General features: G+C 41.5%; 2 protein-coding genes across 7 annotated transcripts; one reads left to right on the top strand and one right to left on the bottom strand.

Moving 5' to 3' along the window:
- Positions 1 to 9,928: 9,928 nt before the first annotated feature.
- LOC137721182 (receptor-like protein EIX2) lies at positions 9,929 to 13,186 on the top strand. Its single transcript, XM_088693314.1, has one exon. The coding sequence runs from the start codon at positions 9,963 to 9,965 to the stop codon at positions 12,900 to 12,902; it is 2,940 nt and encodes a 979-aa protein (XP_088549440.1). The 5' UTR covers positions 9,929 to 9,962; the 3' UTR covers positions 12,903 to 13,186.
- A 429-nt stretch (positions 13,187 to 13,615) lies between these two features.
- On the bottom strand, positions 13,616 to 19,049 carry LOC137719576 (uncharacterized). 6 transcript variants are annotated; one of them, XR_015962125.1, is made up of 10 exons: positions 18,654 to 18,963; positions 18,051 to 18,248; positions 17,637 to 17,822; positions 17,428 to 17,539; positions 17,296 to 17,330; positions 17,066 to 17,218; positions 15,053 to 16,934; positions 14,542 to 14,967; positions 14,241 to 14,327; positions 13,616 to 14,087 (listed from the first exon to the last, which is right to left on the bottom strand). XR_015962125.1 is itself a non-coding variant. In XM_088693320.1 (9 exons), exons 2-9 carry the CDS (start codon positions 18,119 to 18,121, stop codon positions 14,017 to 14,019), a joined length of 3,108 nt encoding a protein of 1,035 aa, XP_088549446.1. In that variant the 5' UTR covers positions 18,122 to 18,182; positions 18,654 to 19,049; the 3' UTR covers positions 13,616 to 14,016. The 6 variants fall into 6 exon arrangements, 5 of the variants coding, with proteins under 5 accessions (XP_088549446.1, XP_068314711.2, XP_088549451.1 ...); XM_088693320.1 differs by having other exon boundaries at positions 14,542 to 16,934; positions 18,051 to 18,182; positions 18,654 to 19,049; XM_068458610.2 differs by having other exon boundaries at positions 14,542 to 16,934; positions 18,654 to 19,049.
- Between the last annotated feature and the right edge of the window lie 1,932 nt (positions 19,050 to 20,981).

A 20,981-nucleotide genomic window follows, 5' to 3' on the forward strand; every position in this document is an offset into this window, starting at 1 on the left:
AAATTTTTCTCAAATCTTCCTTCGTTAACTGCCAGTTGAGGAGCTTCAATAGTACTTTGATATGTGGGTAAAAGATCAGACTCTGGTTTCATTTCTCCAAAATTACCCAACTTGTCATCGTTTTGAGGATCACCACTCTTGCCTTGTTGATACTGTTCTAAAATCTTGAACAGAGTATTCCTGCGTTTTCACCAGGATACTGGCTTTGTAAGAACATTTAGCAGATAAATCTTCAAACAATGGATTCTTTCAGAGCAACTAACATTTCTCTTGGCCAAGCAATATTTTGAATACATCCATGGTTTCAATGTTTTTCCCCAACTGTAGGACTTTTCAGAAAAGGCAAATGTGGACTGTCAATGTCACCTGTTACAGCAGTTACAACTAATTTGAATCCATCAAATGCTCTTCAGCATAGCAACTTGAATTTACATGGACATCATTAAATCCTTCTGAATAAAATTACATATTAATGATCTCATTTCCAAGACACAGAATGTTTCAAACATGATTACCATCTTGCCCATAAGAAATAAGTAATGACCATCACCTTTCCCCTTATAAAACAAGAGGAAAAAAAATACACGTACCCGAACTTCAAGTAATCCATCTTCCATGGCTCGTAGTAGCCCATCCTCCATCATTCCAATCCATGTGAGTCCTCAATTCTAAAGGCTGAATTCCATCTCCTGCTTTGTGCAACTTAAAGTGAGAGTCCTTTCCCCTCCGCTCGCTCTTTCTTTTTTCTCTCTTTAACTTTATGAAATCAACACAATCCTGACCATTGAAAGAAAAAGAGAAAAAAAGGGAGAAAAATTAGTGGGGAAAGAGAATCTTAATCCAATAACTAGCATTTGCCTACACACTTTTGGCGCGTTTACGTAACCGTAATCAAAATAGAGGAATTTGATTGAGGAGGAATTGAATTGAGAAGGAATTGGATTGAGAAGGAGTCACAATCAGATTACTGTTGAAGCTGTTTACCTAAATGTTCTGGAATCGGAATATGAATGAACTTTAGTTCATACAGAACTAACGGACCAAACGAGTGCTTCCTCTCTCCTGGTGTGAGAGTGCTTCCTCCTTCGTGAGTTCCGCCACTGTGCGTGTGGTTACGGATTATTTCGATCTCTGTTATGTGCTCTTCAGGTCAAGATCGTGGGCTTTGATCTACTGGGTGGTGGGCAACTGAGTCTCTGGAAGCAGGAAGGTTGGTGGAGAGAGGGCCTAGGGTGACGGATCGGGATTGGGGCTTTTCAACCTAGGTCGATCTACCCCACGAAGGATGCAGGGGATGTTGCGCTGATCTGATTGGGGGGTTGGCTTCTGTCAGTTTGGATCTGTAGGATCTGTGTGTTTTGGGGCTTCAGCTGTGGTGATTTTATATGGGGCAGTGGGTTTCTATCATACGGGTAGGTAGTAGGGAGGGTGATGTAAGGGTTTAGGGTGACGGCAAGGGGTGGGGCTTCTCAATTTTAGGGTGACTCTCTCTTCGTGGGGGACTGGGGTGTGTTGGGGGTTATAAATTGAGGGAGACTCTCTCTTCGGGGGGTGCTGGGGTGGGCGTTGTGGATGGGTTGGGGATTATAAAGTCTTCTGTCTGGGTTGTGGGGATGGGTCTGTAGGTGGAATGGGGTGGGGTTTCAAATTCTGATAAAATTCCGTCTCGAGGGTGGTGGGGATGCTGGGGTGACCCGAGTAAGGAATGTTTTGGGTGATCCATTTGAGGGTGTGTGTATGTGTGTGTGTGTATGAGTGGGTGGTTTCGTTGGATTTTGGGGGCTAAAAAGAGTGCTGGAATTTCTGTTTTGCCCATTATCTTCGAGTTGTATTGTTTCAGCTGGTCTCTCACAGCTCCGTTTCCGCCTGAGTTGATACCCTTGAAACAATAAAAATCATCACCGATCAAGGTTCTGTCTCGGCTGTGGCCTCTTAATTGTTGTTTTCATCTGGTTGTTTCCAGCTGGGTTTGCACCCTTCAAATCCTGGATACCAAAGGTCTGATCAGTTCTCTGAAGCTTGGGTTTGATTATGTTCGGCTTCGTTCTGCTCCTCGCCTTCCTGTTCACAAGGTTAGTTTTTTCCCAGCTTTGATTCACAAGATTTGCCTTCCTGCTTAATTGTCTAAGCCTCTGAGAGAAGAATGAGGCTGATGGATGAGTAGGTTCGGTCGAAAGGTAATACAATGCTTTTGAGACTTTTGATGCCATTGCTATTTTGAGACCTGTGATTATAGCAGGGGGGATAATTCCGATCCTTTGGTTGGGGAGTGGGGGTGTCAGCGAGTGGGAGGAGTGGCGTACCACCTTCTAGTTTGGTTGATTGGTTGCTTTTATGAGGATTCTATCGATGTGTTGACTATGTGGCAGAGTTGAAGAAAGAATTCAGCTGGTATCTGGGGGGCTTATAAGGGTGGTCTGAGGTTGTTTACAGAAAGTACAGGTTTTTCTACGTCTCAGGTTGGGAGTGTGGGGCAGTGGTGTTACAGTGTGATGGCGACTAGTGGGGTGGAGGAACTGGTGGTTCAACTGAACCAAACACTGGAGTTATCCACTATGGAGCAGGGAGTTAAATTGGTTGGGAAGGTCTTTACGCTGAAACCAGTGAACAAATGGGGAGTCAGGAATATTCTTAGAGCGGCTTGGAAAGAATTGGGTGAGGTGGAAATAAAATGGGTAAGGGAGAATGTCTTTATTATATCGGTCAAAGATGAACATGTGGCTTCAAAGATCATTGAGCAGGTCCCCTGGGCAGTGATGAAGAAGGTATTCTCAGTCGTGAAATGGCCTCCGGAGCTCGCCTTAGAGGAGCTGGAGTTGAATGCTGTTCCATTTTGGATTCAAATAAGGGGAATTCCGCTAGGCTTAGCATCTGTTGAGAATGTTCGGCGTGTAATCAAAGAAGCTGGGGAATTTATAGCCATGGAGGATCCCGGACACGCTCGTGGTTTTGTCCGAGTAAGAATCTCAGTTGATACGGAGAAGCCTTTATTTAAGGGATGCTGGATTCGAAGGGAGTCAAATAAGGAAACCTGGGTGGAATTTCGGTATGAACGGCTTCAAGATTTTTGCTACAAGTGTGGACGGATTGGGCATATCAATACAGAATGCTCCGCTGAGATGTCTGGAGAAGGGGAGGTAGCATATGGAGAGTGGATTAAGGCGCCGCCGATAAGAGAGGTGGTGATACCAAAGAGAGTGGAGTGTGTGGGCAGGGGGGAACGCCGGCAGGCCGGGGCGGTGCGCGGACCGGCCTTCACGTCTGCACAGAATCAAGATAGATTAGGGATGTCAAACTTACAAAGAAGGGAGCGCAATCAAACCATTGAGACTGGGGGAGCATCTAAGAGTCGTGGCACAGATAAAAAAAATGGCGTAGAAGAATGCGGGGGGAGGGAGAGGATTCGTCTTCCTGCTCTGAAATGGAAAGCATCAAAACAGTTGGTGAAGGACAATCGGGCGATGTTCAGGAGGGCAATGATACTCTGTCCGTCCAGGGTAATGACCCACTCTGGGGCAGTAAAAGATGTGGGGATGCACAGGATTTGATGCTAACCCAAGCTCCACAGAAGAAACTCAAGGGCCCGGTTACGGAGGAGAACTGCCAAGGTAGGGCGGAAGAGATAGGAAGGAAGTTAAACAGCAAGGAGGGAGGGATAACGATGGAAAGCGTGAACCGTACGGCGGAGGAAAATAAGGAAGAAATAAGTGAGAATACTGGAAGACAGGATGTAATGGAAGGGGGGTCGGATTTAGATAAAGGTAGGATGGTGACACGGAAGGCGGGCAAGTGGGCTCGGGGCGGTGGCGGCTGGCCTTCAACAGCCGCAGGCCAGCCATGAGTTATATCTTCTGGAACTGTCGTGGGCTTGGGTCGGACACGACAGTCAGGGCTCTCCATGGGCTTATTCGAAAAAAGAGACCCTCTATGATCTTTTTATCGGAGACTAAGATGAAAGATCATAGAATTCTAGGGGTGAGAAGGAGATTGGGTTATGTTCATGGCTTTGATGTTTCGCCAGTTGGAGTTTCTGGAGGATTGAGTTTGTGGTGGGAGGACAATCTGGAGGTTAATATTATCTTTTCGTCCAAGAATATTATTGATGCTGTGATGAAAATTAAAGGGCAAACGCATTGGAGTCGGATTACGGGGGTGTACGGAACGCCGTATAGAGTTGAAAAAAATCTGTTTTGGGAATGGATGGTTAACCACTTTACCCCAACGGACATTCCTTGGATTTGTGGCGGGGATTTCAACGAATTCCTGTGGGATCATGAGAAGTCTGGTGGTGTTGAGGTTCTGTACAACAGGCCAAGGTTCTTAGAAGAGTTTCTGTCTTCCTCCCAGCTGATGGATTTGGGTTTCAATGGGCCGGCCTTTACGTGGAGAGGATTGAGAAAAAGGGATTGGGTGGAGGAGAGGTTAGACAGGGTTATGGCGAATGAAAAGTGGCAGCAACTCTGGCCGAACGCCTAAGTTATGCATGAAACGGTCTTAGCATCAGACCACTGCCCAGTTATTCTTATTTCTAATATTGAAGGGCAGAAATGAAGGAAGATATTTAGGTTTGAGGCGTATTGGGTCTCGGAGGAAGAGTGTAAGAATTTGGTGGAACAGTGCTGGGATAGGCGGCATAATGGCAGCCCTGTGAATAGGTGGGTGAGATCTTTAAACGATTGCCGTTATCGTTTAAGCAGGTGGAATCGCAATAAGTTTATGGGGCGAGGGAATAGGATCCATGATCTTCTTTCCCAGTTAGATTTGCTCCAGCGGGACTGGGGTCCAAACTATGATGAGATAAGGGAGATTTCTCGGCGGATTGATGAATTAAGACTCCAAGAGGAGAGTTATTGGTGCCAGCGATCGAGGGTAAAATGGTTGAGGGAGGGGGATGCCAACACTCAGTTTTTTCACTCTTCAACCCTTCAGAGGCGAAGAAGAAATAAGATAGTGAAGCTTAGGGATGAGAATGGGAACTGGGTGGAGAATCCGGCTAAGGTGCGCCAATTGGTGGATAATCACTTCATTTCAGTTTTTAGCTCGGCAGGGGATCGTAACTGGGGGTCGCTGCTAGATTGCATGAATCCCTCGGTCTCGCCAGAAATGAATGAGGCGCTAATTGCACCAGTCACGGAGGAGGAGATAAAGGCGGCGGCTGGGAATATGGGAGGGCTTAAGGCTCCTGGCCCCGACGGTTTCCAGGGGATCTTTTATCAGACATATTGGGAGATTGTGAGGGAGGGTGTTTCGGCTTTGGTTAGAGATTTGATTCAGGATGCTGCGGGTTCGAGTTTGATAAATCAGACTCATGTGGTGCTGATTCCCAAAGTCCCGAACCCGGAAGTTGTGTCACAATTCAGGCCGATTAGCCTGTGCAACTACTCGTACAAAATTCTGTCAAAGATTCTTGCTAACCGGTTGAAGGTATTGTTACCCAAAATCATCTCTCCTTCTCAGAATGCTTTTGTGGCGGGTAGACAAATTCAGGATTGTATTGGCATAGCCCATGAGATGTTTCATTATCTGAAGGGAAGGAAAGCTCGGAATAGATTTGAAATGGGGATTAAACTTGATATGCAGAAGGCGTATGATAGGGTTGAATGGGACTTTTTGGATGCGGTTATGGAAAGAATGGGTTTTTGCAGTAGCTGGAGATCGCTAATTAATGGGTGTATTTCATCTGTGAAGTTCGTTGTTCTCCTAAATGGGCAGGCTGGGAAGTCTTTTGCTCCCTCGCGGGGTCTCCGACAGGGGGATCCTCTTTCTCCTTATCTATTTATTTTGATGGGGGAAGTTCTATCCAAGCTGATTCAGGGTGCGGTTGACCAAGGTAGATTGGAAGGTGTTAAGATGGGTGGTTCCGGACCAGTGATTTCTCACCTCTTCTTTGCGGATGATACCCTTCTGTTTTTGCGGGCTGATATGAAAAACTGCCGGAATTTGAGACATCTGCTGGACAATTTCTGTGTCGCGTCGGGGCAGAAGGTCAATTTGGAGAAATCCAGTGTATTTTTTAGGGCTAATGTTCCGAAGGTGAATGCTGATCAGATGGGGAACGCCCTTGGTATGAAGGTTGTAATCAATCCGGGAACATATTTGGGGGTCCCTACCATATGGGGTCGGTCGAAAAAGCGTGGTCTTGCTTATGTGAAAGGAAGAGTTATGGAAAAGCTTCAAGGGTGGAAACAAAATACTCTGTCCCGTGCCGGTAAAGAGGTTTTAATTAAGGCTGTTATCCAAGCTATCCCGGCATACCCAATGTGCATTTTCAAATTCCCAGCCGCTGTTTGTAAGGAATTGGATGCGCTGGTGACTGGGTTTTAGTGGGGATGCAAGGAGGGAGCCCACAAGATTCACTGGGTTTCAAAGGAGGTTTTGGGTTTGCCAAAAGACATGGGTGGTTTAGGCTTCAGAAATTTTCAGGATTTTAATGATGCTCTGCTTGCTAAACAGTGCTGGCGCTTAATCACGGAACCGGATTCGCTGTGGGCTAAGGTGATTAAGGCTCGGTATTTTCCACATAGCTCAATCTGGGAGGCGAAGAAGGGTGGGAGGGCCTCTTGGGCGTGGAGCAGCCTCATCTGTGGCAGGGACTTGATTAGGGAGGGCTCCCATTGGCAGATTTTGGGTGGTCAGGAGGTGCGGGTGTGGCAGGATAGGTGGCTTCCATCCTTGCCCCTTGGACACCCGGTGCCGGTTGGCCAGGTTACGGTTACTCCCAGTTTAAGGGTCAGTGCACTTATCTATCCGGAGTCGGGGCGGTGGAATATTAACTTTTTACAGCCTTTCATATCGGGGGAGGCTATGCAGGCTATTGAGGCGACGCCTCTTGGAGATTTAAGTCGTAAAGATAGGCTTATCTGGGATATGAGTAAGAACGGCTCTTATTCGGTCAAGTCGGGATACAGATGGATGCAAGGAAGATCGCTGGCGAGAAGGGATTTGCGCCGGCCTTCTGTTCGTGGGGTTCCCAAAGCGTTTTGGAAGGGGATTTGGAAGCTGGAGGTGCCCCCCAAGTTGCGGCATTTCTTGTGGCTTTCTGTTCACAATTGTCTTCCTACTCGGGATGCACTGTTCCGACGAAGGTCCTCTCAAACCTCTAATTGTCCTATTTGCTGCTGCCATGATGAAACTATTGAGCACATTTTCCTTTCCTGCTCTTGGGTTGAGCCAATCTGGTTTGGAGGGGCTTTGGGTTATAAAATGGATCGTCTTTCTCTTCCTTCTTGGTCGGACTGGCTTCAGGGGGTTTTCTCTCCGAATTTTTGCAACTCTGGAGATATAATATGGAGACAATCTTATATTGTTTTTACCTGTTGGTGCATATGGAAGGCTCGCTGTGATTTTATTTTCAAAGGGGTGCCCATTAACCCGTTAAAGGTCCTGGCTGATGTCTCTGCGGCGGTGAGCTCGTTTTTTGGTGCAATGGCAAAGGCTGGGGATAGTGGAAGGGGTGACGGCATGAGGAACTCTCAGGTTTCGAGATGGTGTGCTCCGGCCTACCCTTTTGTGAAGATTAATGTGGATGCTAGCTGGTCCAAGGCTTCAAAGATGGGTTTTGCTGGATTAATTGTGAGGGACATGGAGAATAAGTTCGTGGCTGCTGCGCAGCATCCTATTACTGCTCCTTCTGCTGCAGCAGCGGAGGCTTATGCGTTGTTGCACGGGTGCAGACTAGGTGCAGAGCTGGGTGTAAGGTATGTAATTCTGGAATCCGACTCTCTGGATGCGATTAAATGTCTGTCTACCTCGCTGTCAATGGGTAGTTGGGAGGCTTACCCGATGCTGGCTAGGGTTAAACAGTTGGGGGGGGATTTCATTGATTGTCGATGGTCTTGGGTGCCACGGTCTGCTAATGGTGTGGCTCACAAGATTGCATCGATTGGTTTTACGGAGATGAGTGATGTCGTTTGGGTCGTTAGGCCCCCATCTTCGTTGGTCTATGTATTGAACAATGACGGATTACCTTGCCCTCATTAATGGGTCATGGTGGTGCTGGGGGTGACGCCTCTACTTGGTGGAGGGGTCGTTGTGGTTATCCCTTGACACTGCTTAGTATTGTTATGTTGTTTGCCTCTCGGTAGGCTTTTTTATGATATGGATCTTGGTTTCAAAAAAAAAAAATAACTTAGGGGGGAGAGCAGTGGAGAGTTGCCTTGCTTGTACATTGTATTGTAATCCACACATTTACATAGTAAAACTGAACGGATACCAATGTGGACGTAGCCCCAACTTGAGGTGAATCACGATATATCTTTGTATTCTTGTGCGTTTGTGTGATTCACAGTCAGATTTACGTTAGTCCAAGATCGACCCGATTTTGTGATGCGTCCTGAGAGCTTGTCAATATCTCATCAAGAATTTATCCAGAAGACTGGGCCGCCCTGTTAATATTGCCTCACTATCTTATTATTTGTTTGAGAGAACAAAATCTGACTGTATAAAGTTGGAAGAGTATCTGTCCATATTTTCTTGTTCGGTTATTCATCCAGATACAAATTCTTGTTTACCTCAGAATACACGGGCTACATCAGCTATAATTAGGAAAACATTTCCGCTTTACTTTTCTTTGACGTTTGTACCATTCGTTGTTCTCCGCCTACACAAGGTAAATTCTTCAAAATCAGCCTTTTCTTTTCAGTTTTTACTATGATATTGCTTCTTCAACAATGATTGTCAGAAATGCTGCATTTACCTATTAGTTGTGCCGACCACGATATTGGATTTATTTCCATGCATGCACATTTGCCTTCAAAAGACAATTTGATGTCCAATTCTATAAGCTACTTTGTTATTGCGAGTTTGCCACTTACTCCTAAGCTGTGATCATCGAGAAGGAAATCTATTTCAACATTTGATGCTTAAATCCTTTTTTGTTCGTGTTGAATTTGATGAACAGTTGGCGATTTTATATTATTGGAAAATTGCATTAAAGTGCCACATGATTTAGCACAGAACACTTTAAAAAAAAAAAAGGTTTTGCTAACTCCTTTGGAGATGCTGTTACAGAAAGCATCACAAATTTTACCTTCATTTACACTTGAGAAATGCTAAGGGGATTCTCTTAAATTGGAGCCTCCATGAACTTTGACATCTCACCATTTAATGTCCATTCTCGTACCAACTTTATGTGATGACAGAGAGTCCATGAATCAAGTGAATCTACATTTCTCTTTGCATTAGGGTGTCATATCCCAGTAAATATCACATCCATTAAAGAAATTAACTTTTCATCTCTATTTGTGTTACACTTCCAACACTCAAAGACCTTTTGAAGGACCGACGATTCCCAATTCCAAGTGGGGTCCGTCTCTATAGATGTTTGTGATTACTAAACATATCTGCCACGTTATCAGTTAACGGTTAACTTAACAAATTTTTTAACAGTTGTATGAAATTAAAAAAAAATAATACTAAATGTATGAGATTGAAATGTTTTTAAAATATTGTATAAGGTTGTAATTACACCGAAAGATGAGGGGGTAAAATGTAATTTACCTTTTTAATTTAGATGTTACTATCGGTCCTGCCGTGAAGAACAACCTCATTGCCGGCCTTTGTTTATTTTTCAGTTTCCTTGTTTGTTTTTAGATGTGTAGCTTGCTTGTAATTTGTCATTACATTATATGTTACTGTCGGTCCTGTCGTGAAGAACAGCCTCATTGCCGGCCTTTGTTTATTTTTCAGTTTCCTTGTTTGTTTTTAGATGTGTAGCTTGCTTTTAATTTGTCATTACATGATACGACATTAGTTTAATCAATCTTATCATCTATGAAACTTCTGTCCAAGATTCCTAGAGTGAGTCCGACTGCTACTCTCATTGATGTGCATCGATTTTGAAAATGCAGTCTCATGCCGTAGAGGATGGTTTAGAAAAAGTGAGGCTCCCTAGTATATATAGCTAGCACTACTCTGATGGTTCATTGCTCATACACATCACCTGCTTCATACACTAGAACTTTATGGAGAGAAGCATGAGAGTTGTTTTACTACTAATCAGGGTTCTAGCCATTGCAACCATTACTTTCAGTATTGGTTTATGCAATGGAATTCCCTGTTGGCCTCCGCTTTGCAAAGAAAGCGAAAGACAAGCGCTTCTGATGTTCAAGCAAGATCTCGAGGACCCTGCCAATCAGCTTTCGTCGTGGGTTGCAGACGAAGGTTCAGACTGTTGCCGTTGGACAGGAGTTGTTTGTGATCACATAACCGGCCACATCCACGAGCTGCACCTTAATAGTTCCGACTCTGATTGGGGTTCCGACTCTTTCTTCAGTGGTAAGATAAATCCTTCTTTGCTCAGTTTAAAGCATCTCAACTACTTGGACCTAAGCAACAATGGCTTCTCAACACAAATTCCTAGTTTCTTTGGTTCTATGACAAGTTTAACACACCTTAATCTTGGATACTCATTGTTTGATGGAGTAATTCCTCATAAACTAGGAAATCTCTCCAGTCTACGTTATCTCAATCTCAGTTTTAACGATCTGAAGGTTGAAAACCTTCAGTGGATTTCTGGTCTTTCTCAGCTGAAACACTTGGACTTGAGTTCTATAAATCTTAGAAAAGCATCTGACTGGTTGCAAGTTACAAACATGCTCCCTTCTTTGGTAGAGTTAGATATGTCTGATTGTGAACTTGATCAAATTCCCCATCTACCCAGCCCAAATTTTACTTCCTTGGTCGTCCTTGATCTTTCTCTCAATATTTTTTATTCTTTGATGCCGAGATGGGTTTTCAGTCTTAAAAATCTAGTTTCTCTTCATCTCAGTTTTTGTGGTTTCCAAGGTCCAATTCCTAGCATTTCACAGAATATCACATCTCTGAGGGAAATTGATTTGTCAAACAATTCTATTAGTCTTGATCCAATTCCCAAATGGTTGTTTAACCAAAAATTCCTTGAATTGAGTCTAGAAGCCAATCAACTTACAGGACAACTTCCAAGCAGTATTCAGAATATGACTGGTCTTACAGCTCTTAATCTCGGGATGAACAAATTCAATTCTACCATACCTGAATGGTTGTACAGCTTGAACAATCTCGAGTCCTTACATCTTTCTCGCAATGCCTTACGTGGTGAAGTATCGAGTTCCATTGGCAACCTTAAAAGTTTAAGGCACTTGGATCTTTCAGGTAATTCAATATCAGGTCCGATTCCAATGTCCCTAGGAGACCTGTCAAGTTTAGTAGAACTAGACATATCTGGAAATCAGTTTAATGGAACTTTCATAGAAGTTATTGGTCAACTTAAAATGCTAACATATTTGGATATATCTTCTAATTCGTTCAAAGGTACGGTGTCGGAAGTTTCTTTTAGTAACCTTACAAAATTGAAGCATTTCATTGCAAAAGGAAACTCATTTACTCTGAAAACCAGTCGAGATTGGCTTCCTCCTTTTCAACTTGAAAATTTGCAATTGGATTCATGGCACCTGGGACCTGAATGGCCAATGTGGCTTCAGACACAAACGCAGTTAACATATCTAAGCTTATCTGGTACAGGAATTTCAAGTACTATTCCAACTTGGTTTTGGAACTTAACTTCCCAATTAGGTTATCTGAATCTCTCTCACAACCAATTGTACGGGGAAATTCAAAATATAGTTGCTGCTCCTGGTTCAACAGTTGATCTTGGTTCTAACCAATTCACTGGTGCATTGCCTATTATTCCCACCTCATTATTTTGGCTAGATCTTTCCAATTCATCATTTTCTGGATCTGTTTTCCACTTCTTCTGTGATAGGCCAGATGAACCAAAGCAACTTTATGTTCTTCATCTCGGGAACAATCTTCTCACTGGAAAAGTACCCGACTGTTGGATGAGTTGGCAAGACTTGGGATTCCTAAATATGGTAAACAACTACCTAACTGGGAATGTCCCAGTGTCCATAGGATACTTGCAACAGCTGGATTCGCTGCACTTGCGCAATAATCACCTGTACGGAGAATTGCCACATTCCCTACAGAACTGTACCATGTTGTCAATTGTTGACCTTGGTGGAAATGGGTTTGTCGGAAGCATACCAATATGGATGGGTAAAAGCCTTCCATGGTTGAACGTTCTTAACCTTCGTTCAAATGAGTTTGAAGGAGACATTCCTTTTGAAATTTGTTATTTGAAAAGTCTCCAGATATTGGACCTTGCACGTAATAAACTCTCTGGAACGTTACCGAGATGCTTCCACAATTTGAGCGCCATGGCTAATTTGTCAGAATCATTTCAGTCACCACTATTTGGCATTAGTGTTTTTGATGAGCCTTATACAGTTCCAGAGAATGAAATCTTGGTAACGAAAGGGGTAGAAGTGGAATATACCAAGATTCTGAAATATGTAAAGAGCATGGATCTTTCGTGCAACTTTATGTATGGAGAGATCCCTGAAGAACTTACCAGCCTCCTCATATTGCAGTCGCTCAATTTATCGAATAATCGTTTCACAGGAAGAATTCCTTCAAAGATTGGTAATATGGAACGGTTAGAATCTCTCGATTTTTCCATGAACCAACTTCATGGTGAAATTCCTCCAAGCATGAAGAATTTGACATTTTTGAGTCACTTGAACTTATCCTACAACAATTTGACGGGACGAATTCCAGAAAGCACTCAGTTGCAGAGCCTTGATCAGTCTAGCTTCGTCGGCAACGAACTATGCGGAGCTCCACTCAACAAGAATTGCAGCGCAAATGGGGTGATACCGCCACCAACAGTTGAGAAAGACGGAGGAGGTGGATACCGTTTACTAGAAGATGGGTGGTTCTACGTGAGCTTAGGAGTTGGATTCTTCACGGGGTTTTGGATTGTGCTTGGTTCTTTGCTGGTAAACATGCCATGGAGCATTCTTCTTTCACAGTTGCTGAATAGGATAGTGCTTAAAATGTATCATGTAATTGTTGAATATGTTTAGCTTTGTTTTGTACTTTGAGTAAGTTTGTTGTATGATTTTGTCAAATTTCATCCTATTGTTTCATTGTATTTTTCTTTTAGGTTTAGCCTTAGAAGGGTTAGGTTTCATGTCTCCCCCTCCCTTGTATCGTTTTTGTTTTCATTTCTAGAGGGTAAGGTTTATGTCCCCCTTTCTTACTCAAAGTTGTTTTTCTCCTTTTCTTGGCATTATGAGGGGTAAGGTTTATGTCCCCCTGACTAAGTGTAACTTTTTTTTTTCGTTATCAATAAAATATCCCTCGTACCATCGATGTTTTCATAAAAATTAAAAAAATAGAAAAAATTATCCCATATAAAATTAAAAAACTTGTTTTCTGAACAAGTAACTCTTCGTTTAGCAAAAGTAAATTGAATGACAAGAGAAATGTGTGAAAATGGTTTAGGAATTAGTTACCTATTAATTAATTATCAGCAACATCACATTATTTACATTATTTCGTGATTGTATTTTTAATTATTTTTCATTTACAATTTTACCCCTGAATCTTTCTTTTGTTCTCTCTCTTCTCTCTCCCCTTCTTCGTAGTACTTGTCTCTCTCTTTTTCGTACTAATTCGCGTGACACCTCTCTTTTTTACAAGAAAACCCAATTGCTATGCAGCCTTGAAATGCTCATGGAGCAAGCAAAATGGTGACGACGGAGTTAGCATGTTCCTGTGTTATTTAGAGGCATTCTTTGTCACAAAGCATTCGTATTGATGCCAATATACGCAAAGTTTACAGACTTGAAACTGGATACATTATGAAGCAACTTCGTCCTAGAATAAATAAAATCGACTCGAATCGACATGACATGTATCGATCTGTAGTTGCCTGACATCTTAAGCATAAGGGTTATGAACAGGGGTCTGTTTAAATCTCTGAAAAGAACAGAACAAGGGCATATATTGCATGTACAAAAGACCTGGAAACAAAGTTTTACGACAGGAAAGAAGAAAAAAGAAATGCCAGAAGTATAGGGACGGTCCCTTGTCTCTGCATGTGGATGAATGCATCATGCATGCTATAACGACGGTAAAGGAAGAATAGAAAGTTTCGAAGAATCCGACTCCAGTACTCGACATGAGTCTCCAGCATTAGCGAAACTTCATCTCATTTGGTTTGCTGCCCCTAAACGCTGAAAGAGAGAAGAATGACCTTGTTGCGGCTGAAACACAGATAGTAGACAGTATTGGAATCTTAATCAAGCGAATTAGAAATGGCGCGTAGAAATTCTGTATGCAGGTGTAGAAAAAATTTGCAGGAAAATAAATAAATCATAGAAAACGATACTGTGTTGCTCGTCACGTGGAAAGACAACCTTTAGTTGCAGGTCCTGCAGCTGCATTGTGATTCTCTTGTGACTTATGTGAACTCTGCCCGTCAAATCTGCTAATATTTGATTGAGCTGCATGCACAAATCCAAAATGATTAATAACATGAGCAAAAAAAGAACATCCAACCATCTAACTTTTCTCTACTACAATACGAAATACAATCTGCTTTTGTCAACTATCTGCTTTCACAACAAATTAAAGCAAGGGTTAGCGAGGAAGGGAGGAAAGGAGCAAAAGAAAAAAGACAAAGGCAGGACGGAATTCTAATGAAGGCAGGAAACTTACTAGAGTACGGTTCATACTTCCTTGTATGAACCGAAGACTTTCTGAGTACACTGTCAGCATCATCCTCTCCTTCAGAGAAAACTGACGGACTAGACCAACCAGTCGAATTGGCATCTCCCTTGCTTTTCCGAGCAAATTTTAAGAGCCTCTTCAATCCTTTTGGTGCATCCTTTTGGAACACAATAGCAGGAGGATTTTCAGCATTTCCCCACTCAATATTATCTGGTTCGTTACTTTCTTCTTGCAGCATCTGGGATAAAGAATGGCGGACACGGGGACTTGACAGTCCAGCTGGTGCAACATTGGCTGAAGTGGTTACTTGAGATGAGTCGTTACATGGGGACATGGCCTGATGCTCCTCTATTTCCACCCAAGCACTTGGGGAGATGGTTGATTCTTCTTCAGCTTGAACTTGCAATGACGATTCTGCAACATTTTTCAAGTCATCATTACGATCAGGAGAAACTTGGTCAACATGTTGTGTCTCACTACACATCAGGCTATCATTTACCAGAGCTTCAGGTTCCACAGCATCATTTGAAAGGCCGACTGACACAATATCTGGCTCTTGATGCTGACTCACAGGATCAAAAGCACTACCAATCACCTCATCCTCTTGAGTTTCAATAATATTTGTGCTGTTTCTCAAAGATTCCTCCGATTGAGGAGAATTTCTTGTCTTGTTAATGACAGGAACTACACCTGGGCTCGTTCGAGTACCCTTCCGAAGAAATGGTTTTGATTCCACTGGCACTACACTGCTTTTCTTGGTCACCTTGTTGTGCTTTGCTGGAATTATATCAGAATAATCACCAGAGGTTGTCACTACTTTAGGTTTTGTTGTTTTACCACTCTTTTTCACTGCTTGCTGCTGCTTCTCATTTACTCCCTTCGAGCTCCTGTCTTTAGTAATCACAGATTCCTTCACATTCCTCTGTCGCTGTGGGGGTCTTTCCACTTTAGCACCGGGTGGTGTTGGCTTGGGTTTTTGACGGGTCGGGGTAGTGCTGGTAACCCCAACAGGAGTTCTAGCTGGCGATGCCCCTGTGGCTCTCGGTGTTGGTGTTGATGGCCACGACTTGCGTGTAGCAGGTATAGGTGATGTTCTAGGTGAAGCCTTCTTTGTAACAGAAGGCTTTGCATTTTCCTTTCTAGGATTTGCAGGTTGAGATACTTTTCCAACTGATTTTTGGGGCTTCTGCGTAGCACCTTTTTTATCAATATCATTCGCCTTTGCAGTGGACATTTCGGCTTTCCTTTCATCAAGAATTCGCTGCATTGCTTTAAATTGTGCTTCTTTCTCTGCTCGCCTTCTAGAATTCTCACCTCGTAGTTTTTCATCTCTCTTCTCCTTATAGTGGTCATAAAAGCCACCTCTCTGTTCAGAAGGAAGGCTTTGATTTCTGGTAGCTTGAGGCTTTGTAGATTTAACAGGCTTCACAGGCTTAACAGGTTTAGTTTCCATCATTTTCATCAGCATTTGGTTCAATTCTGCTTCCCTTTCTTGACTCCATTCCATTGAAGCTATTGATTTTTTATTACTTTTCTCTCCCGGAGTTATAGTAGAGTCTGCTTCAGTATCAATTGGACTAGATAAATTTTTCTCAAATCTTCCTTCGTTAACCGCCGGTTTAGGAGCTTCAATAGTACTTTGATCTGTGGGTAAAAGATCAGACTCTGGTTTCATTTCTTCTGAAGATGTTGGCACCTTACCATTCTTTATATCATTTGAAGTCACTGGACCACTGTCTCCAGAGGCAATTTCAGATTGACTTTGGGTGGAAGTTTCCCCAAAACCTGAGCTCCATCTTCTTAATACAGCTTTATTTGTACTCACAGAGATATTTGTTAACGAGCTCCTTTTTTGAGCATCCACAGCAGCTTGATCTCTTTGTTTGCTTTCGAAAAGACTAATTGCATCTTGAACACTCATCCTTCGTGCATTGCTCTCAGATTTCTTGTTTGAGTGTTCAGGTTCACCCTCTTCTGACAAAGGCTTTTCCCTAGAAGGAAAGTAATTGAGGCTCTTAATGGTTAAGGCAGCAGCTCTGCGTGACCCAGTTCTTCCTATTTGAATCCTCCGCATTGGAGATGCTGACCTTCTAGGTGCGGCACTTCTCATAAGACTCCGACTTCTTTCTGCAGATGTTTGCTCCTCGTCACTTGACTCAGAAGACTCCCCACTTTCAGTTGAACTCTGTCGCTCAACCTGGGCAGCTTTTGCAGGCGAAACACTATATTTTACTGGTGTAGAGAAATTCATTGGCTTAGATATCTGAGCACTCCCATCTGTCTCAACATTATCATCTCCAAAATTACCCAACTTGTCATCATTTTGAGGATCACCACTCTTGCCTTGTTGATACTGTTCTAAAATCTTGAACAGAGTATTCCTGCGTTTTCACCACGATACTGACTTTGTAAGAACATTTAGCAGATAAATCTTCAAACAACGGATTCTTTCAGAGCAACTAAGAAGCTAAAATACCAGTGCCCTTTCTATTAATCTAAGTGACTACCTTACCTGAAATCTGTTGTTCCAAAATGTTGAGAAAAGTTTGCTACATTTGAAATCTCTTTAGAGTTGAACGAGGAATGACAAGCCTTTTCAATAGCGGTCGTTAATTCCCTTCTTAATGCAGTGAGCCTCAAGTCCAGTGCCCGCAAAAGTTCGTTCCTGACAGCACAAATTCCTATAGTGTCATGCTGATGCAACTCAAATGTAATCTTAAATGAAGAATTAAAAGGACATACTTTGAAGCATCTGATGATGCAATCTCAGCTTCAGGCTGTTGATAAAAATCACACACATTAGTTGCCGGATACCGGAATATTTATTAAACCATACGCCTTCAAACATCAATCTTGAAAGACGGGAGAAGGAACCTGGCCATATAAAGAAACATGAAACTTTTTGGCTTCTTCCAACTGAGATATTTCTCCTTCAGTAGCAGTAATGGTATGCATTACGTCTGGTGAACCAGTAATTTGCAGGAATCTGTGATGAAGCAAAACAATTTGTGTATCAGGAAATAAAATGGATAATTAAACTGAAGATAAAGAGACAAGAAAAAAGAAACATTAGTGTTTAAAACCTGGTTAAAGTTGATTTCGTGAACCAGGCAGCACCATGCAGGCTTTTAGGAAGTCGGAGTGTGAGGTTAGCATTTGATCCCTTGCAATGCAATTCACTTACTTCCGGAAAATGTGGCAACAACGGTTCAAGTGCCCCACCTGCTAACTTTTCCACTTCTCTGCCACTGGAAACAAGGGCCTCATACCTAGACCATCCCCCAACACATTAGTGAAGCAAACCACAAATAAAAGTAATCACTTTCATGGACATTTTGAATTTTTCATCGAATCATATCTCCACAAACCCATTCTAGTTAAGGTGAAGATCAAAGGTTTTGTAAAGTTCGTTGCAATTTTGCTAACGCACTAGTATATACAGAAAGAATAAATTTTTATGATCCAATACAAAATTTACCAAAAGGCGAGAACCTAACCTGTTCTGGGACGGAAAAATCTGAAATTCAGCGTAGTCCAAGGGTGTACCAGCATCAATTTCCGCCTCCATCTTTAACTGAGTAGAGACAGAGAGTTTGTGCCGAGGCTGCTAAAATGTAGCAACTTTTATGCTGCACAAGTGCAGATTCTGGTAAGGCGTAGACGCACCGACAACCCGAAATTCAAACTAATTGTATCTGAAAAGGAATAAAAACACCATGAAAATATCCTTCTCAGACTCAGAAATGCAATCACAGTCGTACATTGCTTATCCATATCAAAATCATTGCTCAAAAATACCAAAATTCACTTGAAACATATTTCTTTTTCGATCGAAACTCAGCTGTAACTTGAGCATTTAATTTCATATACTATAAATTTCCGCAGTTGAAATGCAGATCTAGAAAACTCACAAACCAAACCAATCATTCCTAATCTCACCAAACATCTCAAGAACAATACATCGCAATATCAAATAAATTCGATTCAATTCATTTCATTCGCACTTCATTGATGTCAAAACCAAATCAAACCAAAAATTCAAAAAAAATCGAAATCGAAAACTAAAATAGTAACAACAAAACGTAACAGCCAATGTCTACCCTTCAGCCTGAGAGATCCGAGAGCGAGCAGGACTGCGAGTGAGAGACTGTGAGCTCAAACGGCGAATGCAGCAGCAGGAGGAGGAGGAGCAGGAGGAGCGTCTGAATCTCTCAGTCGTCTCTTTCACTCTCTCTATCCGTGTAGTTAGCTAGCTCGTAGCTGCAATGCAACACACAAGACTTGTAGAAATAAAGACACCGCCTTGATTGCTGTTGCTTGTTGAACGAAAATCCAACACATCTTTGTGGCGGATTGGAATTGGATAGTACTACTTGTCCTCCGCTCGCGTACCTCTCACGCTCTCCCTCCACCTTCTTTTTCCTGCGGGCTTTTTTCCTTCCTTAACTTTCCTTTACTTTTTTCACTTTAGTCACTTTCATTTCAATTGTTAGCATGTTTGATTTTTTTTTAGAATAATGTTAGTTGTAGCACTTTCGTGCCGACAGATTTTTTCAAGTACTCGGTATTCAAAGTCGGTATTTCACATGTCATCGTATAAATAAGAAAAAGATATGTCTTACGGTATTTTTTCATTTTTGTACTAAGACACTTATCGAGTTTTTGAAATAATTTAGCTTCCATGACGTACGTCTAATAGCATTGAAACGTTCGATATCACTGATACGATTGACATGTATAACTTTCTTGTCATATATTGTTGCATCATTGACACAAACACCGCGTGTGGCATGGAAATGTGTTTACTACTTTAATAGATGTGAACTTCATATATGTTGAAAATGAGACGTGAATCATGTGATTTGTAGATGTGATTCAAATAGGAGTACTCATTTTTAGTCTTGTAGTCTTGTTTATTTAGCAAGCAAAGTCCTACGCCCCCGTTTGATGGGTTGAATGTGGTTCGGCCTTAGGAAGAAGATTGGATTGGCAATGACTTGTAACTTACGTATAAATGATATGTTAGATAACTTACTCTATTTTGAATTGGTAACCCATTATGTCACACAACAAATAACAAACTGAACTCAAATCAATTTTAATTAATTATATCTTATTTCATCCAGTCTACCAAATGCCGCTGCATGTCTAAAATTGTTAAAAGAAAACTAGATGGCATGGTGGTAGTTGCATATTACTTTACCCCCATTGGATTCCATGTATTAAATTGATTTATCTGTTTTTTTATGATTAGGACTTGACTTCAAACCCAAACTAAACAGTATTTAATGACAATGTAATAACTAACAAGATCACAAAGAATCAAAGTGAAAATCGAGTAATGTAATTGTTTTATTTAATTATTATTTTATTTTTAACTTTTTCTTTCCATGTTTTTGGGTTGGAAATAGAGGTAGATTGTCTGCTCTCTTGTTTGGGTATCATTTTCATCCTCTCTTATGTTATGTGATCACGGTTAAGTCACGTTAACATTTTATATTAATTTTTTAATAGAAATAACAAGATAAAAAATAATAAAAATATAAAATATTAACGTGATTTAACCGTGATCAAATAAATAAAAAAGAATGAGAAAGGCATCCCAACATGAGGGGAATTTCCAAAAGCTACCGCCACTTGGTTTCTCATTCCGCATATCACATGCAGCTCGTGTCGTGTTGCTTAGAAACTTCAAGGACAAGAATAAAAAGAGGAACTTGTTTCCGAAAGGAAAGAAATATTTTATAATTCGTTTTGCTGCAATTAAGTTCCAACATACAGGACGAAACGACTCCGTTTCCCATATCACTAACAACTCGAATTCTCTCTCGTCCTTTATTGTCATCACCTCTGGACGAATGTTGCATATGTTGTCACGCACAACAGGTGGCACGAAGAAGACGCCTATATGGGGCCACCGCCGTTTGGACGGAAAAATTAAAAGTGCTTTCGAATAAAAGGACTAATTGCAAGGATCAAATTATTTGGAAGTGTTTTTAAAATAATTAAGTATTCATTTGAAATTATTTTTAAAATAATAGAAAACGTGTTTAGTAAAAATATCTTTTAAATCAATTCTTAGCAAAAAGACGGTGAATTAAAAAGCACTTAAAGTGAAGCACATAGCTAGTTTATGTGCTTCTTCTACAAAGCACTTCAAGTGCTTTTGAAACCCACAAACATTTCACTACACTACTTTTGAAATCCAAAAACACTTTCTAAAAATGTTTCTAGTCATTTTAAAAGCACTTTCAAAATAACTCATAAACTTAAACTACCAAAAACATTTTTGACGATGTTTGACATGAAAAAAAGAAGTATTTTCAATTGTAAAAAATACTTGAAATGACTTATATGTCAGGCGCTTATCCATAAAGTATTTACATTTTTATAAAATATTCTTCTAATAAACGCGCTATCATTCTAAT

The sequence above is a fragment of the Pyrus communis genome, chromosome 1, assembly GCF_041283825.1.
Source record: "Pyrus communis isolate YQ-2024b chromosome 1, ASM4128382v1, whole genome shotgun sequence".
Classification (NCBI taxonomy): Eukaryota; Viridiplantae; Streptophyta; class Magnoliopsida; order Rosales; family Rosaceae; genus Pyrus; species Pyrus communis.